The following is a 20,734-nucleotide window of genomic DNA, read 5'->3' on the forward strand; positions in this document are numbered from 1 at the left end:
TCAACTCAGTAAGTCATCAGATCAGTAGAGGAGACAACATCCTCTCAGTAAGTAATCAGATCAGTAGAGGAGACAACTGATCCTCTCAGTAAGTCATCAGATCAGTAGAGGAGACAACATCCTCTCAATAAGTAATCAGATCAGTAGAGGAGACAACTGATCCTCTCAGTAAGTCATCAGATCAGTAGAGGAGACAACATCCTCTCAATAAGTCATCAGATCAGTAGAGGAGATTAGAAACACACCAATAATTCTTCAGGATGGGGAGTTTTTATTTTCAACAATGCTACAAATCATGAACACACAGGTCTCGAGAACAAGAACCAAAACACAAAGCATGCACCAGGTCACAATAATCGTACATTAACAAGTTATTTTTTTGAAAAATAAGAAGGATTTGCTTCTCCACACGAAAAGGTGCACAGTATTTGGCATTAAGCACACAAGACAAATCGTACTAAAGTGATTACGATTCAACTAGTTAACAGGTGTTGATCTCAAGCAACGCATGAGTCTTATTGGTCAGCAGAGGCTAAGGTAGGGTGGCCAGTATGAAAGCAACAGTTTGTCATTATGCTGGAAAAATATATGTCCTACAAAAGTCTACTTCTTTGTTCATCCCCTTCACCTCATACAGTATGTCCATCAAATATCACAGTACTATATTACCCTGCCTTTTGTATTCTGTTGAATGTGTGCCGTAGAAAGTGTCAGGATAACAGTGTTTACACTAAAAAGGTTTCTCTAAAACTTCTTCAAAGACAAGAGTTCAAGGGTCACAAACAATACTGATGAAGTCACTAGTCATATGTACCTACCTACCTGTAGTATCTATGGCATAGGAGTCTTTTTCATTTAGAATGTAAAACCTTCTAGTTTGATGTGCATCCATTTGATACAATTCAAATTGCTGACATTTGATTTTGTAGCCTGGTGGAACCAGCCTGATTGCTGGTTCATCATTTCTCTTTCATGGTTCTATTTCATAGTGAACGCAATGATCAGGCTGGTTCATCATTCTCTTTCATAGTGAACGCAGCGATCAGACTGGTTCATCATTCTCTTTCATAGTGAACGCAGCGATCAGGCTGGTTCATCATTTCTCTTTCATGGTTCTATTTCATAGTGAACGCAGAGATCAGGCTGGTTCATCATTTCTCTTTCATGGTTCTATTTCATAGTGAACGCAGAGATCAGGCTGGTTCATCATTCTATTTCATAGTGAACGCAACAATCAGGCTGGTTCATCATTCTATTTCATAGTGAACGCAGCGATCAGGCTGGTTCATCATTCTCTTTCATAGTGAACGCAACGATCAGGCTGGTTCATCATTCTCTTTCATAGTGAACGCAGCGATCAGGCTGGTTCATCATTCTCTTTCATAGTGAACGCAGCGATCAGACTGGTTCATCATTTCTCTTTCATCATTCTCTTTCATAGTGAACGCAACGATCAGGCTGGTTCATCATTCTCTTTCATAGTGAACGCAGCGATCAGACTGGTTCATCATTCTCTTTCATAGTGAACGCAGCGATCAGGCTGGTTCATCATTTCTCTTTCATGGTTCCATTTCATAGTGAACGCAACGATCAGGCTGGTTCATCATTCTCTTTCATAGTGAACGTAACGATCAGGCTGGTTCCACCAAGCTATAGATTTTTTTCTGCATGTACGGTCAATGATATCACCTGATAATGTCACCCAACTCCTTGGCCACAAATGTCCCCTTTGATATTCTTAGTCTAAACATAGTCATTTATAGGATCTCTATGGTCTCTGTACACTCACAATGTAACCACAACTTGGTCCTCCTGTCAAAGTGAAGTTGTTTTAGTTTTAATTCCATTGGTATCACTACTCTGCCAGAACGTAGGAGCAGAGCAAGTCACTATAGCCGAGTCACTAAACACAGCAGTTGAAATGAGACCTCTGAAATATGTCGTCTGTTTCATGTCGTTAATGGTAAAGTAGTAGCATTCCATTACTTCATGCATAAGATACAGCAAGACAAGAGAAACAAACGCAGGTCAGCGTCTTAAATGAAGCCATGCGGCCGCATGTTTAGAAATACACACACTCTTACCACCAATATATTACAACTATAGACATCTGACGGCAGTATCATATCAGTTAAATATTGAAAAATACAAACCTGAACAACCCAGCTCACCTCTTAGTTTCAGAGGTCCAGCTAATACAACCGGACATAGTGTGGAACAAACTGTGGAGCCTTATCAACTTGGTGTGTGTGTGATTTAGATGAATGATTAGAGATAATAATTTCAGGGTCATTTACCTATTATCTTGTTTAATATGTTGGGTGTAAATAATTGATGAGGGTTTCAGGATGAACCAGACAAGACGTGGTCTTAGGATATTAAATAATTCTAGTGTTATTCTTCTCCTTGTGTTGTAAATACATAAAGGTACAGTATCGATATGACTTCACAGAACGTTTAGAAAAGCAAGATTCACAAGGAAGGGAAGTTAAAACTCATATAGATAACAAACTTGATATCTGCCAGTAGAATGAACAAAAATAAAATGTTATCATTCATATGATATTACGTAGCTAAAGACAGGAAGACTCAGAACTTCTACATATCCTGTTCAAAAGGTTTAGTTATTTTAAGAACAATTGAAGGCAAACGATGTTGTCGTCAATATGTGTAAACTATGATGCAGTATAAAGGAGAACAGACAGCCGGTAGATGAAGACTCATACAGCAGACTTAATTGACCAGAGGAAAGGCAGAAAGTTGATATTGAAGATGATTTGATCAATATAACAACCTACCAGTATATCTACTTCACCAGTTTGTGCCAATAGACATTCAACTAACTAAAAGGTATGAAATGAAGGATGTTTTTCTTCAACTAAAAAGAGGAAAAGAAGCTATGGCCCATCTAAAGCAAAGTGCAATCTTGTTAAATCATTTGGAAAACCCTTTCTTCCCTCTTGTTTTGTTTTTCTTGGCATGGTGTTATTCATAGTGCTTATAATACATATGTGAAGACGCCTATCATCATGAAGAGGTTTCAAAAAAATGCAGAGCAAAACAGTTGTTTCCCTTGTTGGTTGGTGGGTTCATGTGAACATTTGGCAGTAACTTGCGATCTGTCAGGAATGTACCAGCTGTAAAAATGGATGTAAACTGTTGTCCAGTTCTCACACATAACAAAAAAAGACAGGAACTCAAAACATCCCACTCGCGAAAAGAAAACAAGATGGGTGAGAACATATGAAATCCTATCTTTTTGTTGTGCTTTCATGGAGTTCTTTCTTTAGAAAATTATTATCCTATCTTCACACTGGTTTGGCTCCAGGGGGCCCTCCTCCAGGGGGCCCGGCTCCAGGGGGCCCTCCTCCAGAGTGCCCTCCTCCAGAGTGCCCGGCTCCAGGGGGCCCGGTGGGCTTGGTGACTTTCTTCTCATATGACCCGAGGTGTTTGTATCCTGCGACGTACCCGGATGTGTCCACCATGTCCACGCGACCTGCCTTCCCCTTCCCACGGCCACTCTCGTCAAAGCGCTCCTTGTGTGACCCAGTGAACTTGGTCGTGTCCGTCAGACGAGACACGGTCGGAGAAGCCACCGCTCTCTGTGGACAGAAAGAAAGTTACATAAAAAAATGACATGCATGATGACGACTTGAGTTTGTTCTGAGAATCCATCCCAAATAGCACCCTATGGGCCCTGGTCAAAAGTAGTGCACTACCCTATGGGCCCTGGTCAAAAGTAGTGCACTGTAAAGGGATTAGGGTGCCATTTGGGACACAACCCTGAGTCATACCCAGCAGTTGTTTCTATATACACATCACAGTGGTCACTAGCATCCTGTCCAGGGGGTGTACTGGTACATCAAGATGCCTCACGCTACAGGATCCCTATGGGCCGTTCTGGCTTGGACAAGGTTTACTTACATTGGTCTGAAAGTATTCAGACCCCTTGGCTTTTTCCACATTTTGTGACGTTACAGCCTTATTACAAAATTGATTAAATTGTGTTTTTCCCCTCATCAACCTACTCACAATACTCCATAATGACAAAGCAAAAACTGATTTTTGAAATATCACATTTACATAAGTGTTCAGACCCTTTACTCAGTACTTTGTTGAAGCACCTTTGGCAGCGATTACAGCCTCGAGTCTTCTTGGGTATGACGCTACAAGCTTGGCAGACCTGTATTTGGGGAGTTTCTCCCTTTGTTCTCTGCAGATCCTCTCAAGCTCTGTCAGGTTGGATGGGGAGCGTCGCTGCACAGCTATTTTTAGGTCTTTCCAGAGATGTTCGATCGGGTTCAAGTCCGGGCTCTGGCTGTGCCACTCAAGGCCATTCAGAGACCTGTCCTGAAGCCACTCCTGTGTTGTCTTGGCTGTGTGCTTAGGGTCGTGGCCCTGTTGGAAGGTGTACCTTCTCCCCAGTGTGAGGTCCTGAGTGCTCTGGATCAGGTTTTCATCAAGGATCTCTCTGTACTTTGCTCTGTTCATCTTTCCCTCCATCCTGACTAGTCTCCGGCTGAAAAACATCCCCACAGCATGATGCTGCCACCACCATGCTTCACCGTAGGGATGGTGCCAGGTTTCCTCCTGATGCGATGCTTGGCATTCAGGACAAAGAGTTCAATGTTGGTTTCATCAGACCAGAGAATCTTGTTTCTCTTGGCCAGAGTCCTTTAGGTGCCTTTTGGCAAACTCCAAGCAGGATGTCGTGCCTTTTACTGAGGAGTGGCTTCTGTCTGGCCATTCTACCATAAAAGCCTGATTGGTGGAGTGCTGCAGAGATGGTTGTCCTTCTGGAAGGTTCTCCCATCCCCACAAAGGAACTCTGGAACTCTGTCAGAGTGACCATCTGGTTCTTGTTCACCTCCCTGACCAAGGCCCTTCTTCCCAGATTGCTCAGTTTGGCTGGGCGTCTAGTTCTAGGAAGAGTCTTGATGGTTCCAAACTTCTTCCATTTAAGAATGATGGGGGCCACTGTGTTCTTGGGGACATTCAATGCTGCAGAATTTTTTTGGTACCCTTCTCCAGATCTATGCCTCTACACAATCCTGTCTCGGAAGCTCTATTGACAATTCCTTCGACCTCATGGCTTGAATTTTGCTCTGACATGTACTGTCAACTGTGGGACCTTATATAGACAGGTGTGTGCCTTTTCCAAATCATGTCCAAACAATTGAATTTACCACAGATGGACTCCAAGCAAGTTGTAGAAACATCTCAAGGATCATCAATGGAAACAGGATGCACTGGAGCTCAATTTCAAGTCTCATAGCATAGCAAATATATACACACACATTTGCAAACATTTCTAAAAACCTGTTTTTTGCTTTGTCATTATGGGGTATTGTGTGTAGATTGAGGATTTTATTTGAATCCATTTTAGAATAAGTGTAAGGTAACGAAATGTGGAAAAAGTCCATGGGTCTGAATACTTTCTGAATGCACTGGGTCTGTATACGTGTATTCATTCATATCTGTTGTAGCGTCAGTACTATTGGATGTCATTTCCTGCTGCTTTGGGACCTTACCGTGACTCCTTTAATGACCGGTTTCTTCCCCTCAATCATCCTGAAGACCTCCCCCTCCGCCTCCTCTCCCGTTTTCTCCTTGAATCTCTTGCTGGCCAGCTCTCCCACCGCTGCCTTGAACTCGTCAAACGTGATGGTGCGACAGGATTTCTTCCTGAAATGTAGAAACAACCAACCAGCCACTTAGAAATGTCAAAACTACCGATGTCACAGAGTGAAGAGTCTGTGGAACTCAGTGAGAGAATTCTACTGCTGTTGACGTTGACCTCTGTCTCCATGTTACATCATAAACATGGGGATGTGTGTCCCAAATCACACCCTTTTTCCTATTGAGTACCCTGGTCAAAGGTAGTGCACTATAAAAAGGAATAGGGTGCCATTCGAGACATGATTTGGCTTGTAATTTTAATGCCCCTCATCACAGTTTGAGAGCGTCAAAGGAGAATCGACCACACTGTATACAAAGCCATGAGATAACATCAACATATCAGCTATCTGATGGCCCTGCTGTGTGATAGCATCAACATATCAGCTATCTGATGGCCCTGCTGTGTGATAGCATCAACATATCAGCTATCTGATGGCCCTTCTGTGTGATAACATCAACATATCAGCTATCTGATGGCCCTTCTGTGTGATAACATCAACATATCAGCTATCTGATGGCCCTGCTGTGTGATAACATCAACATATCAGCTATCTGATGGCCCTGCTGTGTGATAGCATCAACATATCAGCTATCTGATGGCCCTGCTGTGTGATAGCATCAACATATCAGCTATCTGATGGCCCTGCTGTGTGATAGCATCAACATATCAGCTATCTGATGGCCCTGCTGTGTGATGGCATCAACATATCAGCTATCTGATGGCCCTTCTGTGTGATAGCATCAACATGTCAGCTATCTGATGGCCCTGCTGTGTGATGGCATCAACATATCAGCTATCTGATGGCCCTGCTGCGTGATAACATCAACATATCAGCTATCTGATGGCCCTGCTGCGTGATAGTATCAACATGTCAGCTATCTGATGGCCCTGCTGTGTGATAGCATCAACATATCAGCTATCTGATGGCCCTGCTGCGTGATAGCATCAACATGTCAGCTATCTGATGGCCCTGCTGTGTGATGGTGTGCTCTACAGACAGACACCGGGAGAAGCATCTTAGGCACTGCCTGGACAGAGACAGACACAGGGAGAAGCATCTTAGGCACTGCCTGGACAGAGACAGACACAGGGAGAAGCATCTTAGGCACTGCCTGGACAGAGACAGACACAGGGAGAAGCATCTTAGGCACTGCCTGGACAGAGACAGACACAGGGAGAAGCATCTTAGGCACTGCCTGGACAGAGACAGACGATGTGTTTATGTGTGAAAGTGAACTTCTCGGCTACAGAGTTTTTAGATTTTCTGGTGTTCCGTGTTCTGCTTTCTACTAGGGCTGTGTCCCAAATGGCACCCTCAAATAGCACCCTATTCCCTAAATGATTCATTACTTTCAACCAGGGTCCAATTGGTACGCAGCCTAGTAGTCATCAACATGATGTCAGGTGTTATTATAGCTCAGCCAATCACATCCACCCCTCCAAGGGGCCATGCGTACGGCTGTTTAAACTGACTATACACCATTCTGCTTCTCCGTTCAGACGTCGTCGTGCATGGTAACACAAATACAAACAACCATTGCTGTGGTGATAAATCTGCTAAACAAAAGGCTGTAAAGCCAAACAGTCTCCCCGGGTAACCTGTTGTCATAGCAACAAGCTACAGTAAACAGGCGTGTTTGGGGTTTATTATTAAATTGACTCCTTCAGTGACTGATTTTGTTTGGGCGATCCGTCAGTGTTGAACAGTTGAGAGCTCCATTCCTCCGTTGCCTGTTCCATGCTGTCTAATGTCAGATGGGACATAGGACTTCCAGCTGGCACGTTGTGTCTGAGGAGAGGAGGAGGAGGAGGGCTCTGTGTCCTCTGGAAACCAATTAAAATGACCCTGTCAGGAGCTTGCTAAGGAATCAGACATATCAAACAGCATCTACAAAGCGTAGGAGTGCCGATTTAGGATCAGTTTAGCCTTTTAGATAACTTCCTTTTTGATTTATTTCACCTTTATTTAACCAGGTAGGCCAGCTGAGAACAAGTTCTCATTTACAACTGAGACCTGGCCAAGATAAAGCAAAGCAGTGCGACACAAACAACAACACAGAGTTACACATGGAATAAACAACAACACAGAGTTACACATGGAATAAACAACAACACAGAGTTACACATGGAATAAACAACAACACAGAGTTACACATGGAATAAACAACAACACAGAGTTACACATGGAATAAACAACAACACAGAGTTACACATGGAATAAACAACAACACAGAGTTACACATGGAATAAACAACAACACAGAGTTACACATGGAATAAACAACAACACAGAGTTACACATGGAGTAAACAACAACACAGAGTTACACATGGAGTAAACAACAACACAGAGTTACACATGGAATAAACAACAACACAGAGTTACACATGGAGTAAACAACAACACAGAGTTACACATGGAATAAACAACAACACAGAGTTACACATGGAATAAACAACAACACAGAGTTACACATGGAATAAACAACAACACAGAGTTACACATGGAATAAACAATAAACACAGAGTTACACATGGAATAAACAAACATACAGTCAATAATACAGTAGAAAACGTCTATATACAGTGTGCGCAAATGAGGTAGGATAAGGGAGGTAAGGTAATAAATTGGCGAAGGTGGTGAAGTAATTACAACATAGCAATTAAACACTGGAATGGTAGATGTGCAGAAGGTGAATGTGCAAGTAGAGATACTGGGGTGCAAAGGAGCAAGATAAATAAATAAATAAATAAATAACAGTATGGGGATGAGGTAGTTGGATGGGCTATTTACAAATGGGCTATTTACAAATGGGCTATGTACAGGAGCAGTGATCTGTGAGCTGCTCTGACAAATAAGGACAGGGGGGGACCTGATCCTAGATCAGCACTCCTACACTATGAAGCCTGACACACAGCTCTGGATCTGTGGTGGGGGCTGGTTGGGACAAATCATTGAGTGGCTAGCCGATTGGTAAGCCTTTCGGTTCTAGACTGTGCGGATATAGTTGTTATACCGTGTTAAAGATGGGATGGGACTTAACTTTTTTACTTTCTTATGTTTTTACTGGAGAAAAAAAACATCTATCCAGCTGCCTGGCTCACCACAGTAGGGTTGGGGTTGGGGTAGGCAGTAGACACCATAGTACTGAACTACAGCAGGTCCAGCCTGGTCTCATAGACTAGACGTAACATAGTAAAGGTAAATCCGTGACACTCAAATTAGTATGATATGTTGTTTGGTATGGTTACATAAGACAGATGATTACTTAAGGCAAAAATCAAAGTAGGGTGGTTTGGTCGGGGTAGATGGGTGGGTGTATAACGCGAACATCTAGTAACCTAAAGGTTGCGAGTTCGAATCTCATCACAAATAACTTTAGCATTTTAGCAACTTTTCAACGACTTACTACTTTTGTTGCTACTTTGCAACTACTTAGCATGTTAGCTAACCCTTCCCCTAACCTTAACCCTTTAACCTAACTTTAACCCTAATCCCTAGCCGAGCTAATGTTAGCCAGCTAGCTAAAGTTAGCCACCTATGTAGAATTCGTAGCACATCCTACGTTTTGCAAATTCGATAACATATTGTACACTTTGCACATTCGTAACATATAATACGAATTGTAATTCATGGCCAAAAGTATGTGGACACCCCTTCAAATGAGTAGATTTGGATATTTCAGCCACACCCGTTGCAGACAAGTGTATAAAATCAAGCACACAGCCATGCAATCTCCATATACAAACATTGGCAGTAGAATGGCCCATACTGAAGAGCTCAGTGACATTCAACATGGCGCCGTCATCGGATGCCACCTTTCCAACAAATCAGTTCGTCAAATTTCTGCACTGCTAGAGCTGCAACGGTCAACTGTAAGTGCTGTTATTGTGAAGTGGAAACGTCTAGGAGCAGCAACGGCTCAGCTGCGAAGTGGTAGGCCACACAAGCTTGAAGAACAGGTCCGCTGAAGTGCTTAAAAAACTTTCCGGAAATTTATCATGGGAAGTCAAGCCCAGGAATTTAGCTTAAATTCATAAAAAAAGTTAGCTTATAACAGTGAATCTTTTTTTGTGGGATACACAAAGGGCAATTCTAGGTCTTGTGGCATATTTTGGTTAAACTATCCCCAATTCAATGGAATTGCAACCCTCTGCATGCACAGTGCATTCTGTACAGCTGATTCTCAAGATCTCGCACACTAATGAGATGCTAATGAGCCCACACTACTACACTGTCTGAGCCAAGGACTACATGCTTTCTGGTAAGTTTAGATTACAATACTGGGTGGGGTGAATATATTTTTTATGACAACAAATACATTTTTTGTTAACTAGTAAATAGTAACCTACAGCAAAGTGTGTTTAAATCATTTCTAACTTCTAACAATTTCTGCTAGTTAGTTTTTGCTACCATGTGGGTTTTAGCTTGCTTGAGCCTGCTAACTAAGGAGTGTTAATTCACCTGTTTCCATAAACATTTATCTTACAAAGGAGTTGTTTAATCTAACTGCTTAACTATTTATCTCTACATGGAATTGTATTTTTGTTTTCTTTTACAGGGAAATGTCACATCTGATGTGTGGAGACATTTCACTGCAGCTAATGTAGAAGGAAAAGCTGTGTACATTTGCAAATACTGTGCCAAATCATACGTGAAGAATGCAACAAAGATGCAGAATCATCTGGCCAAGTGCATAAAGTTCCCTCAGCGCTCACAACAAGCAACATCTGACAAAAGTCCCTCTACTTCTATTTGAGCAGAAAACGATGAATCAGACACCTTATCGATAGCAACAGCTCATGGTCCTCCTGGAATTAGAAGTTTTGTTGACTCAATGGAGGAACGTAGTCAGAGAAATGCTGATGAATATCTTGCTCGAGCTGTGTATGCAAACTGGTTCACCTCTGATGCTCACTGGCAATGTGTGTTAGAAGAGATTTCTGAATGTTCTTCGCCCAGCATACACCCCTCCAACCAGACATGCATTATCTACTAATTTGCTGGATGCAGAGTTCAACAGAGTTCAATTGATGGTCATGCAAATCATAGAGAAAGCAGACTATTGCAATCATCTCTGATGGGTGGTTGAATGTTCATGGGCATGGAATAATTAACTACATCATATCCACCCCTCAACCAGTATTCTACAAGAGCACAGACACAAGGGACGATAGACACACCAGTCTCTACATTTCAGATGTCATCAGTGACCTTGGACCACAGAAGGTATTTGCACTGGTGACAGACAATACTGCGAAATATGAAGGCTGCTTGGTCTAAAGTGGAGGAGTCATACCCTCACATCACACCCATTGGCTGTGCTGTTCATGCAATGAATCTGCTCCTCAAGGACATCATGGCACTGAAAACAATGGATACACTCTACAAGAGAGCCAAGGAAATGGTTAGGTATGTGAAGGGTCATCAAGTTATAGCAGCAATCTACTTCACCAAGCAAAGTGAGAAGAATAAGACCACCAGATTGAAGCTGCCCAGCAACACCCGTCGGGGTGGTGTTGTCATCATGTTTGACAGTCTCCTCGAGGGGAAGGAGTCTCTCCAAGAAATGGCCATATCACAGTCTTTCGATATGGACAGCCCCATCAAGAGGATCCTCCTGGATGATGTATTTTGGGAGAGAGGGGTAAGCAGCCTGAAACTCCTGAAACCTATAGCAGTAGCCATTGCACGGATTGAGGAAGACAATGCCATCCTGTCTGATGTTCAGACTCTGCTTGCAGATGTAAGAGAATAAATCCGTACTGCCCTGCCCACTTCACTGTTGCTCCAAGCAGAGGAAACTGCAGTTCTGAAATACATCAAAAAGTGTGAAGACTTCTGCCTGAAGCCCATACACACCGCATGTTGGACCCAAAGTACACTGGCAATAGCATCCTGTCTGGTACAGAGATCAACAAGGCCTATGGTGTCATCACTACCGTGTCTCGCCACCTTGGCCTGGATGAAAGCAAGGTTCTTGGTAGTCTGGCGAATTACACTTTCAAGCAAGGGCTTTGGGATAGAGATGCAATATGCAGAATATCTCATCAGCCACCTGGTGGAAGGGACTTTGTGGATCTGAGGCCCTTTCCCCTGTTGCCTCCATCATCCTCCAAATCCCACCAACATCAGCCGTCTCAGAGCGCAACTGGTCCTTGTTTGGGAACACACACACACACACACACACACCACAGCACGCAACAGGCTGACCAATACAAGGGTTGAAAAATTGGTGGCCATCCGGGCAAATGTGAGGCTTTTTGAGCCTGACAACTAGCCATCCTCAACAAGCTTGGAAAGTGACAGTGAAGATGAGGCTTCAGAGTCTGATGTTCAAGAGGTGGACATTGAGGAGGCCCAGGGAGAAGACATGGAAGCCTGAGCGGAAGACAACCAAAGCTTTAGTTTCTAGACTATCATTTTACAGATGTATGTTGAAAATGTTTTTGGGAGATGCGATGGATCATTGGGGATCATTCAATATTCCATTTCTTTTGTTGTTCAGTGAAATAATCCCATGTGAAGAGTCAACTCATTTAATTCAAGTTCAATTCGTAACTAAATTATATATATATATGTTTTCCATTAGAAGGATTAAATCATTTGCAATGATGTCTACTTATGATACAGTAAAAGGTTTCTGTCTGTCTCCATATGATATGGTAAATATATCCAATGCAAAGAAACGAGACGCTACCTCTCCTAATGCATAGTGCCAACTGTAACGTTTAGATGAGGAGGAATAAGGGTTCAGGCTCCTTAGTTCCAGTGAAGTGAAATCTTAATGTTACAGCATACAATGACATTCTAGATGATTCTGTGCTTCCAACTTAGTGGCAACAGTTCGGGGAAGGGCCTTTCCTGTTTCAGCATGTTAATGCCACCTAGCCCAAAGCGGTTTGTTGAGATGGTGTGGAAGAACTTGATTGGCCTACACAGAGCCCTGACCTCAACTCCATCCAACACCTTTGGGATGAATTGGAACGCTGACTGCAGGCCAGGACTAATCGCCCAACATCCGCGCCCGACCTCACTAATGCTTTTGTGGCTGAATGGAAGCAAGTCCCTGCAGCAATGTTCCAACTTCTAGTGGAAAGCCTTCCCAGAAGAGTGGAGGCTGTTATTGCAGCAAAGGGGGAACCAACTCCATATTAATGCCCATGATTTTGGAATGAGATAATTCGACAAGCAGGTGTCAACATTATTTTGGTCATGTACTGTAGTGTATCATATGAAATGGGTGATGGACATCCACAAATAATAAATACCATACGAAATGAAACATCATATTAAATGGAGTGTCTCGGCGTTACGTACAGAATAATACAAAATGCTCTGAGTCCAGGTTGTCTAGTCAGTGAGAGGGAAGGATCATCACTGGCATGAAATGGCACGACAACAGAGACTCGTTATATAGGCCATAGCATGGCAGAGAAACCCAGTGGTACAGTAGACAACTTCCTCCCTGAATAAATGTGGATTTAACGAAGCCATATAGTCATCAGACAGTGGCCATAAAGCCGTTGAATTCTTCATGTCCTTGCTAGCGCTGTGTGAGCTCTGACTCTCTGATTAAAAGAAAGGCTCCATCTACATCATGTCTGGCATGGTGGCACGCACGCCTCCCCAGCTCAGCTCTGCTCATGCCTCAGAAACAGCTCAGAACACATTCCCTCCCCCACAAAACTCTGCTCTCTCTCTCTAGCATATGCACATTCTACTGTAGGCCTACATCACTGCTCTACTGAACACACAACTGACAACAGCAGCCTTCAATTTTTTTTTCAGTTTTAAAGCTAATTTCCTGCAAATGTACACATTATGCCATGTAGCTGAGAGAAAATGTTGCAGTTTTAAAGTACATTTCGGCCATGGAGCTAGTTTCCTGAATATTTATGCATTTTGCAAATGGCTAATGCCGTGTTTTTTTGTTGCTGAAACATAATAACAAAATGAATACTGGAATTCATTGTTTTGTGAATATTCAGTTGTCAGTGTGGTAGTGAATGAACTGCTCTCTCCCCTCCCTCCAGCTACAGCACTGGTCTGTTCTGACGCTGTCTAGCAGAATCATCCCTACTCTCAGGGCTCAGTCAGGATGAAACAAATCACTTCATTAAAGCTTCATACTTGAGCAAACAGCAACCCCCCCCCAAAACAAATATGACTACAGTCTGTAAAACAGACTGCCCTGTCCTGTCATTTAGCTTCATGCTTTGTAGATACACCTTCCTTCACCTGCATTTAGAGCACAATGCTCATGATCAACACGATAGACATACACCCCCACGCCTTTCAAAGCGTACAGAACATATATCTTAACCATTCAATACCCAACACAGAACATACGAACACAGAACCCCACAACAAGCACGGTTCAGTCAGTGTGTGTTGGGTTGTTATTGAGGTCATTCTACTAGAAATGACCTGGACCCTGTGGCAGTAGAGGATGACGACTGCCTCAGGCATCTGGGGAAACAGCAGAGTGAACAATCCTGCCCCCAGACTGTTACCGAGGGCAACAACCCCACAACAACATGACTGTACCCGAGGGCAACAACCCCTCACAACATGAATGTTACCGAGGGCAACAGACCCCCACAACAACATGACTGTACCCGAGGGCAACAACCCCCCACAACATGACTGTTACCGAGGGCAACAACCCCCCACGACATGACTGTTACCGAGGGCAACAACCCCCCACAACATGACTGTTACCAAGGGCAACAACATGACTGTTACCGAGGGCAGCAACCCCCCACAACATGACTGTTACTGAGGGCAACAACACCACACAACATGACTGTTACTGAGGGCAACAACCCCCCACAACATGACTGTTACTGAGGGCAACAACACCACACAACATGACTGTTACTGAGGGCAACAACACCACACAACATGACTTACTGAGGGCAACAACACCACACAACATGACTGTTACTGAGGGCAACAACACCACACAACATGACTGTTACGGAGGGCAACAACCTCCCACAACATGACTGTTACTGAGGGCAACAACCCCACACAACATGACTGTTACTGAGGGCAACAACACCACACAACATGACTGTTACTGAGGGCAACAACACCACACAACATGACTGTTACTGAGGGCAACAACACCACACAACATGACTGTTACTGAGGGCAACAACACCACACGACTGTTACGGAGGGCAACAACCTCCCACAACATGACTGTTACTGAGGGCAACAACCCCACACAACATGACTGTTACTGAGGGCAACAACCCCACACAACATGACTGTTACTGAGGGCAACAACACCACACAACATGACTGTTACTGAGGGCAACAACACCACACAACATGACTGTTACTGAGGGGTTTTCCTATTCAACTGTTGGGAGTCTATATCGAATGAGACTTTCTTTCCTTTTATACAGTATATTCTTAGAAAACAGTATTTTATATAGTATTCCATCTCTTGGAATGGAATAGTGTCTATGTCCCATGAATATAATATAGAAAGGTAACATAGTATCCTGTGGATACAGAACCTACCTGTGAATGTCATATCTATATCTATTTCTATATCTGTCCCAATGCTGATAGTTTTATATCAACAGACACTGACATGCCATATTGTCAGGAAGCAGTAGTTAGTATGTGTAATTCAAATTCCAAGTCCATCGATCAGCAAATTGATCTTGATCTAGATACTGGCACCCTTGTTCCCAGTCCCAGGTCAAACCATCCATCCTACTATCTCTCTGTATCTGTCTGCTTTACATAACTATTATATAACAGGAGGATCCTACTATCTCTCTGTATCTGTCTACATTACATAACTATTATATAACAGGAGGATCCTACTAATGGATCTCTACCAGTCATCCCTTTATACTGAGACAACAGTTGATTCAATGAAATGCATTTCACCATTACAATGAGGATGAAAGAAACAGAAACGAAGATAACTCAACTCAACTCCACTCCACTCCTCTCCTCTCCTCTCTCCTCTTCTCCCCTTCTCCCCTTCTCCCCTCTCCTCTCTCCTCCCCTCTCCTCCCTCCCTACACTCTCCTCGCTCTCCTCTCCTCACTACACTCTACTCCCTACACTCTCCTCCCTTCCCGTCAAAAGTAGTGCACTATTTAGGGAATGGGGTGCCATTGGCGCTGCAAGATTTCTACTACGCCATTTGGGACACAACCTACTATAGAAAAGATTTCCTTACTTGACTTTAGTGAAGACGATATCCACGTCCGTGAGGGTGACAGTTTTTCCGTCGATGACGCCGCAGTCCTTGCACAGCTTGGACCAGTTCTTGCCATGCATGTCCTTTCCTGTGGCACGTGTGTCGCCGTGGATGGCGAAGCGCCGGAACGACTCCTCCAGTGCGGTTATCTCCACGGGCGTCCGCGACCCTGCCCCACCCTCGCTGGTCCCGTTGGACTCGGAGGAAAGCCTTTTGGAGGCCCGGTCCTTGGACTGCTGTTCGCTGGGCGGCCGCAGGGGAGTGGAGGAGATTGGAGAGTTGGAGTGCTTGGCCGTCTGAACTGTAAAATCTGCCATGCTGTCTCTGAGGAAGAGGAAAGAGACCGACACTATTAGCTGAAGAGCCAGGATGTGTGGTTTTCCTGTTTATGTGAAACAGATTTACATACTGTACATGAGTTAAGTATGTGGGACATAATACCAGCTCTGTGTCTCCTGTGTTAAACCACTGTGTTAGTACAGGCGGACTGGGACATAATACCAGCTCTGTGTCTCCTGTGTTAAACCACTGTGTTAGTACACTGTGTTAGTACAGGTGGACTGGGACATAATACCAGCTCTGTGTCTCCTGTGTTAAACCACTGTGTTAGTACAGGTGAACTGGGACATAATACCAGCTCTGTGTCTCCTGTGTTAAACCACTGTGTTAGTACACTGTGTTAGTACAGGTGGACTGGGACATAATACCAGCTCTGTGTCTCCTGTGTTAAACCACTGTGTTAGTACAGGTGGACTGGGACATAATACCAGCTCTGTCTCCTGTGTTAAACCACTGTGTTGTGTTAGTACAAGTGGAATGGGACATAATACCAGCTCTGTGTCTCCTGTGTTAAACCACTGTGTTAGTACAGGTGGACTGGGACATAATACCAGCTCTGTGTCTCCTGTGTTAAACCACTGTGTTAGTACAGGTGTACTGGGACATAATACCAGCTCTGTCTCCTGTGTTAAACCACTGTGTTAGTACAGGTGGACTGGGACATAATACCAGCTCGGTGTCTCCTGTGTTAAACCACTGTGTTAGTACAGGTGAACTGGGACATAATACCAGCTCTGTGTCTCCTGTGTTAAACCACTGTGTTAGTACACTGTGTTAGTACACTGTGTTAGTACAGGTGGACTGGGACATAATACCAGCTCTGTGTCTCCTGTGTTAAACCACTGTGTTAGTACAGGTGGACTGGGACATAATACCAGCTCTGTGTCTCCTGTGTTAAACCACTGTGTTAGTACAGGTGGACTGGGACATAATACCAGCTCTGTCTCCTGTGTTAAACCACTGTGTTAGTACAGGTGGACTGGGACATAATACCAGCTCTGTCTCCTGTGTTAAACCACTGTGTTGTGTTAGTACAAGTGGAATGGGACATAATAGCAGCTCTGCGTCTCCTGTGTTAAACCACTGTGTTAGTACAGGTGGACTGGGACATAATACCAGCTCTGTGTCTCCTGTGTTAAACCACTGTGTTAGTACAGGTGGACTGGGACATAATAGCAGCTCTGCGTCTCCTGTGTTAAACCACTGTGTTAGTACAGGTGGACTGGGACATAATACCAGCTCTGTGTCTCCTGTGTTAAACCACTGTGTTAGTACAGGTGGACTGGGACATAATAGCAGCTCTGCGTCTCCTGTGTTAAACCACTGTGTTAGTACAGGTGGACTGGGACATAATACCAGCTCTGTGTCTCCTGTGTTAAACCACTGTGTTAGTATTTTTTTTTTTTTTTTTTTTATTTCACCTTTATTTAACCAGGTAGGCTAGTTGAGAACAAGTTCTCATTTGCAACTGCGACCTGGCCAAGATAAGGCATAGCAGTGTGAACAGACAACACAGAGTTACACATGGAGTAAACAATTAACAAGTCAATAACACAGTAGAAAAAAGGGGAGTCTATATATACATTGTGTGCAAAAGGCATGAGAAGGTAGGCAAATAATTACAATTATGCAGATTAACACTGGAGTGATAAATGATCAGATGGTTATGTAAAGGTAGAGATATTGGTGTGCAAAAGAGCAGAAAAATAAATAAATAAAAACAGTATGGGGATGAGGTAGGTGCAAATGGGTGGGCTATTTACCAATAGACTATGTACAGCTGCAGCGATCGGTTAGCTGCTCAGATAGCAGATGTTTGAAGTTGGTGAGGGAGATAAAAGTCTCCAACTTCAGCGATTTTTGCAATTCGTTCCAATCACAGGCAGCAGAGAACTGGAACGAAAGGCGGCCAAATGAGGTGTTGGCTTTAGGGATGATCAGTGAGATACACCTGCTGGAGCGCGTGCTACGGATGGGTGTTGCCATCGTAACCAGTGAACTGAGATAAGGCGGAGCTTTACCTAGCATGGACTTGTAGATGAGCTGGAGCCAGTGGGTCTGGCGACGAATATGTAGCGAGGGCCAGCCGATTAGAGCATACAAGTCGCAGTGGTGGGTGGTATAAGGTGCTTTAGTGACAAAACGGATGGCACTGTGATAAACTGCATCCAGTTTGCTGAGTAGAGTGTTGGAAGCAATTTTGTAGATGACATCGCCGAAGTCGAGGATCGGTAGGATAGTCAGTTTTACTAGGGTAAGTTTGGCGGCGTGAGTGAAGGAGGCTTTGTTGCGGAATAGAAAGCCGACTCTTGATTTGATTTTCGATTGGAGATGTTTGATATGGGTCTGGAAGGAGAGTTTAGAGTCTAGCCAGACACCTAGGTACTTATAGATGTCCACATATTCAAGGTCGGAACCATCCAGGGTGGTGATGCTGGTCAGGCGTGCGGGTGCAGGCAGCGAACGGTTGAAAAGCATGCATTTGGTTTTACTAGCGTTTAAGAGCAGTTGGAGGCCACGGAAGGAGTGCTGTATGGCATTGAAGCTCGTTTGGAGGTTAGATAGCACAGTGTCCAAGGACGGGCCGGAAGTATATAGAATGGTGTCGTCTGCGTAGAGGTGGATCAGGGAATCGCCCGCAGCATGAGAAACATCATTGATATATACAGAGAAAAGAGTCGGCCCGAGAATTGAACCCTGTGGCACCCCCATAGAGACTGCCAGAGGACCGGACAGCATGCCCTCCGATTTGACACACTGAACTCTGTCTGCAAAGTAATTGGTGAACCAGGCAAGGCAGTCATCCGAAAAACCGAGGCTACTGAGTCTGCCAATAAGAATACGGTGATTGACAGAGTCGAAAGCCTTGGCAAGGTCTATGAAGACGGCTGCACAGTACTGTCTTTTATCGATGGCGGTTATGATATCGTTTAGTACCTTGAGCGTGGCTGAGGTACACCCGTGACCAGCTCGGAAACCAGATTGCACAGCGGAGAAGGTACGGTGGGATTCAAGATGGTCAGTGATCTGTTTGTTGACTTGGCTTTCGAAGACCTTAGATAGGCAGGGCAGGATGGATATTGGTCTGTAACAGTTTGGGTCCAGGGTGTCGCCCCCTTTGAAGAGGGGGATGACTGCGGCAGCTTTCCAATCCTTGGGGATCTCAGACGATATGAAAGAGAGGTTGAACAGGCTGGTAATAGGGGTTGCGACAATGGCGGCGGATAGTTTCAGGAATAGAGGGTCCAGATTGTCAAGCCCAGCTGATTTGTACGGGTCCAGGTTTTGCAGCTCTTTCAGAACATCTGCTATCTGGATTTGGGTAAAGGAGAACCTGGAGAGGCTTGGGCGAGTAGCTGCGGGGGGGGGGGAGCTGTTGGACGAGGTTGGAGTAGCCAGGCGGAAGGCATGGCCAGCCGTTGAGAAATGCTTGTTGAAGTTTTCGATAATCATGGATTTATCGGTGGTGACCGTGTTACCTAGCCTCAGTGCAGTGGGCAGCTGGGAGGAGGTGCTCTTGTTCTCCATGGACTTCACAGTGTCCCAGAACTTTTTGGAGTTGGAGCTACAGGATGCAAACTTCTGCCTGAAGAAGTTGGCTTTAGCTTTCCTGACTGACTGTGTGTATTGGTTCCTGACTTCCCTGAACAGTTGCATATCGCGGGGACTGTTCGATGTTAGTGCAGTCCGCCACAGGATGTTTTTGTGCTGGTCGAGGGCAGTCAGGTCTGGAGTGAACCAGGGGCTATATCTGTTCTTAGTTCTGCATTTTTTGAACGGAGCATGCTTATCTAAAATGGTGAGGAAGTTACTTTTAAAGAAAGACCAGGCATCCTCAACTGACGGGATGAGGTCAATGTCCTTCCAGGATACCCGGGCCAGGTCGATTAGAAAGGCCTGCTCACAGAAGTGTTTTAGGGAGCGTTTGACAGTGATGAGGGGTGGTCGTTTGACTGCGGCTCCGTAGCGGATACAGGCAATGAGGCAGTGATCGCTGAGATCCTGGTTGAAGACAGCGGAGGTGTATTTGGAGGGCCAGTTGGTCAGGATGACGTCAATGAGGGTGCCCTTGTTTACAGAGTTAGGGTTGTACCTGGTGGGTTCCTTGATGATTTGAGTGAGATTGAGGGCATCTAGCTTAGATTGTAGGACTGCCGGGGTGTTAAGCATATCCCAGTTTAGGTCACCTAACAGAACAAACTCTGAAGCTAGATGGGGGGCGATCAATTCACAAATGGTGTCCAGGGCACAGCTGGGAGCTGAGGGGGGTCGGTAGCAGGCGGCAACAGTGAGAGACTTATTTCTGGAGAGAGTAATTTTCAAAATTAGTAGTTCGAACTGTTTGGGTATGGACCTGGAAAGTATGACATTACTTTGCAGGCTCTCTCTGCAGTAGACTGCAACTCCTCCTCCTTTGGCAGTTCTATCTTGACGGAAGATGTTATAGTTGGGTATGGAAATCTCCGAATTTTTGGTGGCCTT

The 20,734-nt window shown here is 44.4% G+C and overlaps 1 protein-coding gene across 1 annotated transcript in view; it reads right to left on the reverse strand.

Annotated features, from left to right (window-relative positions):
• Window positions 1-254: 254 nt before the first annotated feature.
• The window catches only part of LOC139398563 (tubulin polymerization-promoting protein-like), a 33,823-nt gene continuing 13,343 nt past the window's right edge, over window positions 255-20,734 (reverse strand). Inside the window, exons 3-5 of the mRNA XM_071144496.1 lie at window positions 15,893-16,237; window positions 5,532-5,685; window positions 255-3,602 (exon numbers count right to left, since the gene is read on the reverse strand). Coding sequence (XP_071000597.1) covers window positions 3,309-3,602; window positions 5,532-5,685; window positions 15,893-16,237 — 793 coding nt within the window. The 3' untranslated portion in view covers window positions 255-3,308. The remainder of the gene's footprint in view (window positions 3,603-5,531; window positions 5,686-15,892; window positions 16,238-20,734) is intronic.

The sequence above is a fragment of the Oncorhynchus clarkii genome, unplaced genomic scaffold, assembly GCF_045791955.1.
Source record: "Oncorhynchus clarkii lewisi isolate Uvic-CL-2024 unplaced genomic scaffold, UVic_Ocla_1.0 unplaced_contig_10522_pilon_pilon, whole genome shotgun sequence".
Taxonomy (NCBI): Eukaryota; Metazoa; Chordata; class Actinopteri; order Salmoniformes; family Salmonidae; genus Oncorhynchus; species Oncorhynchus clarkii.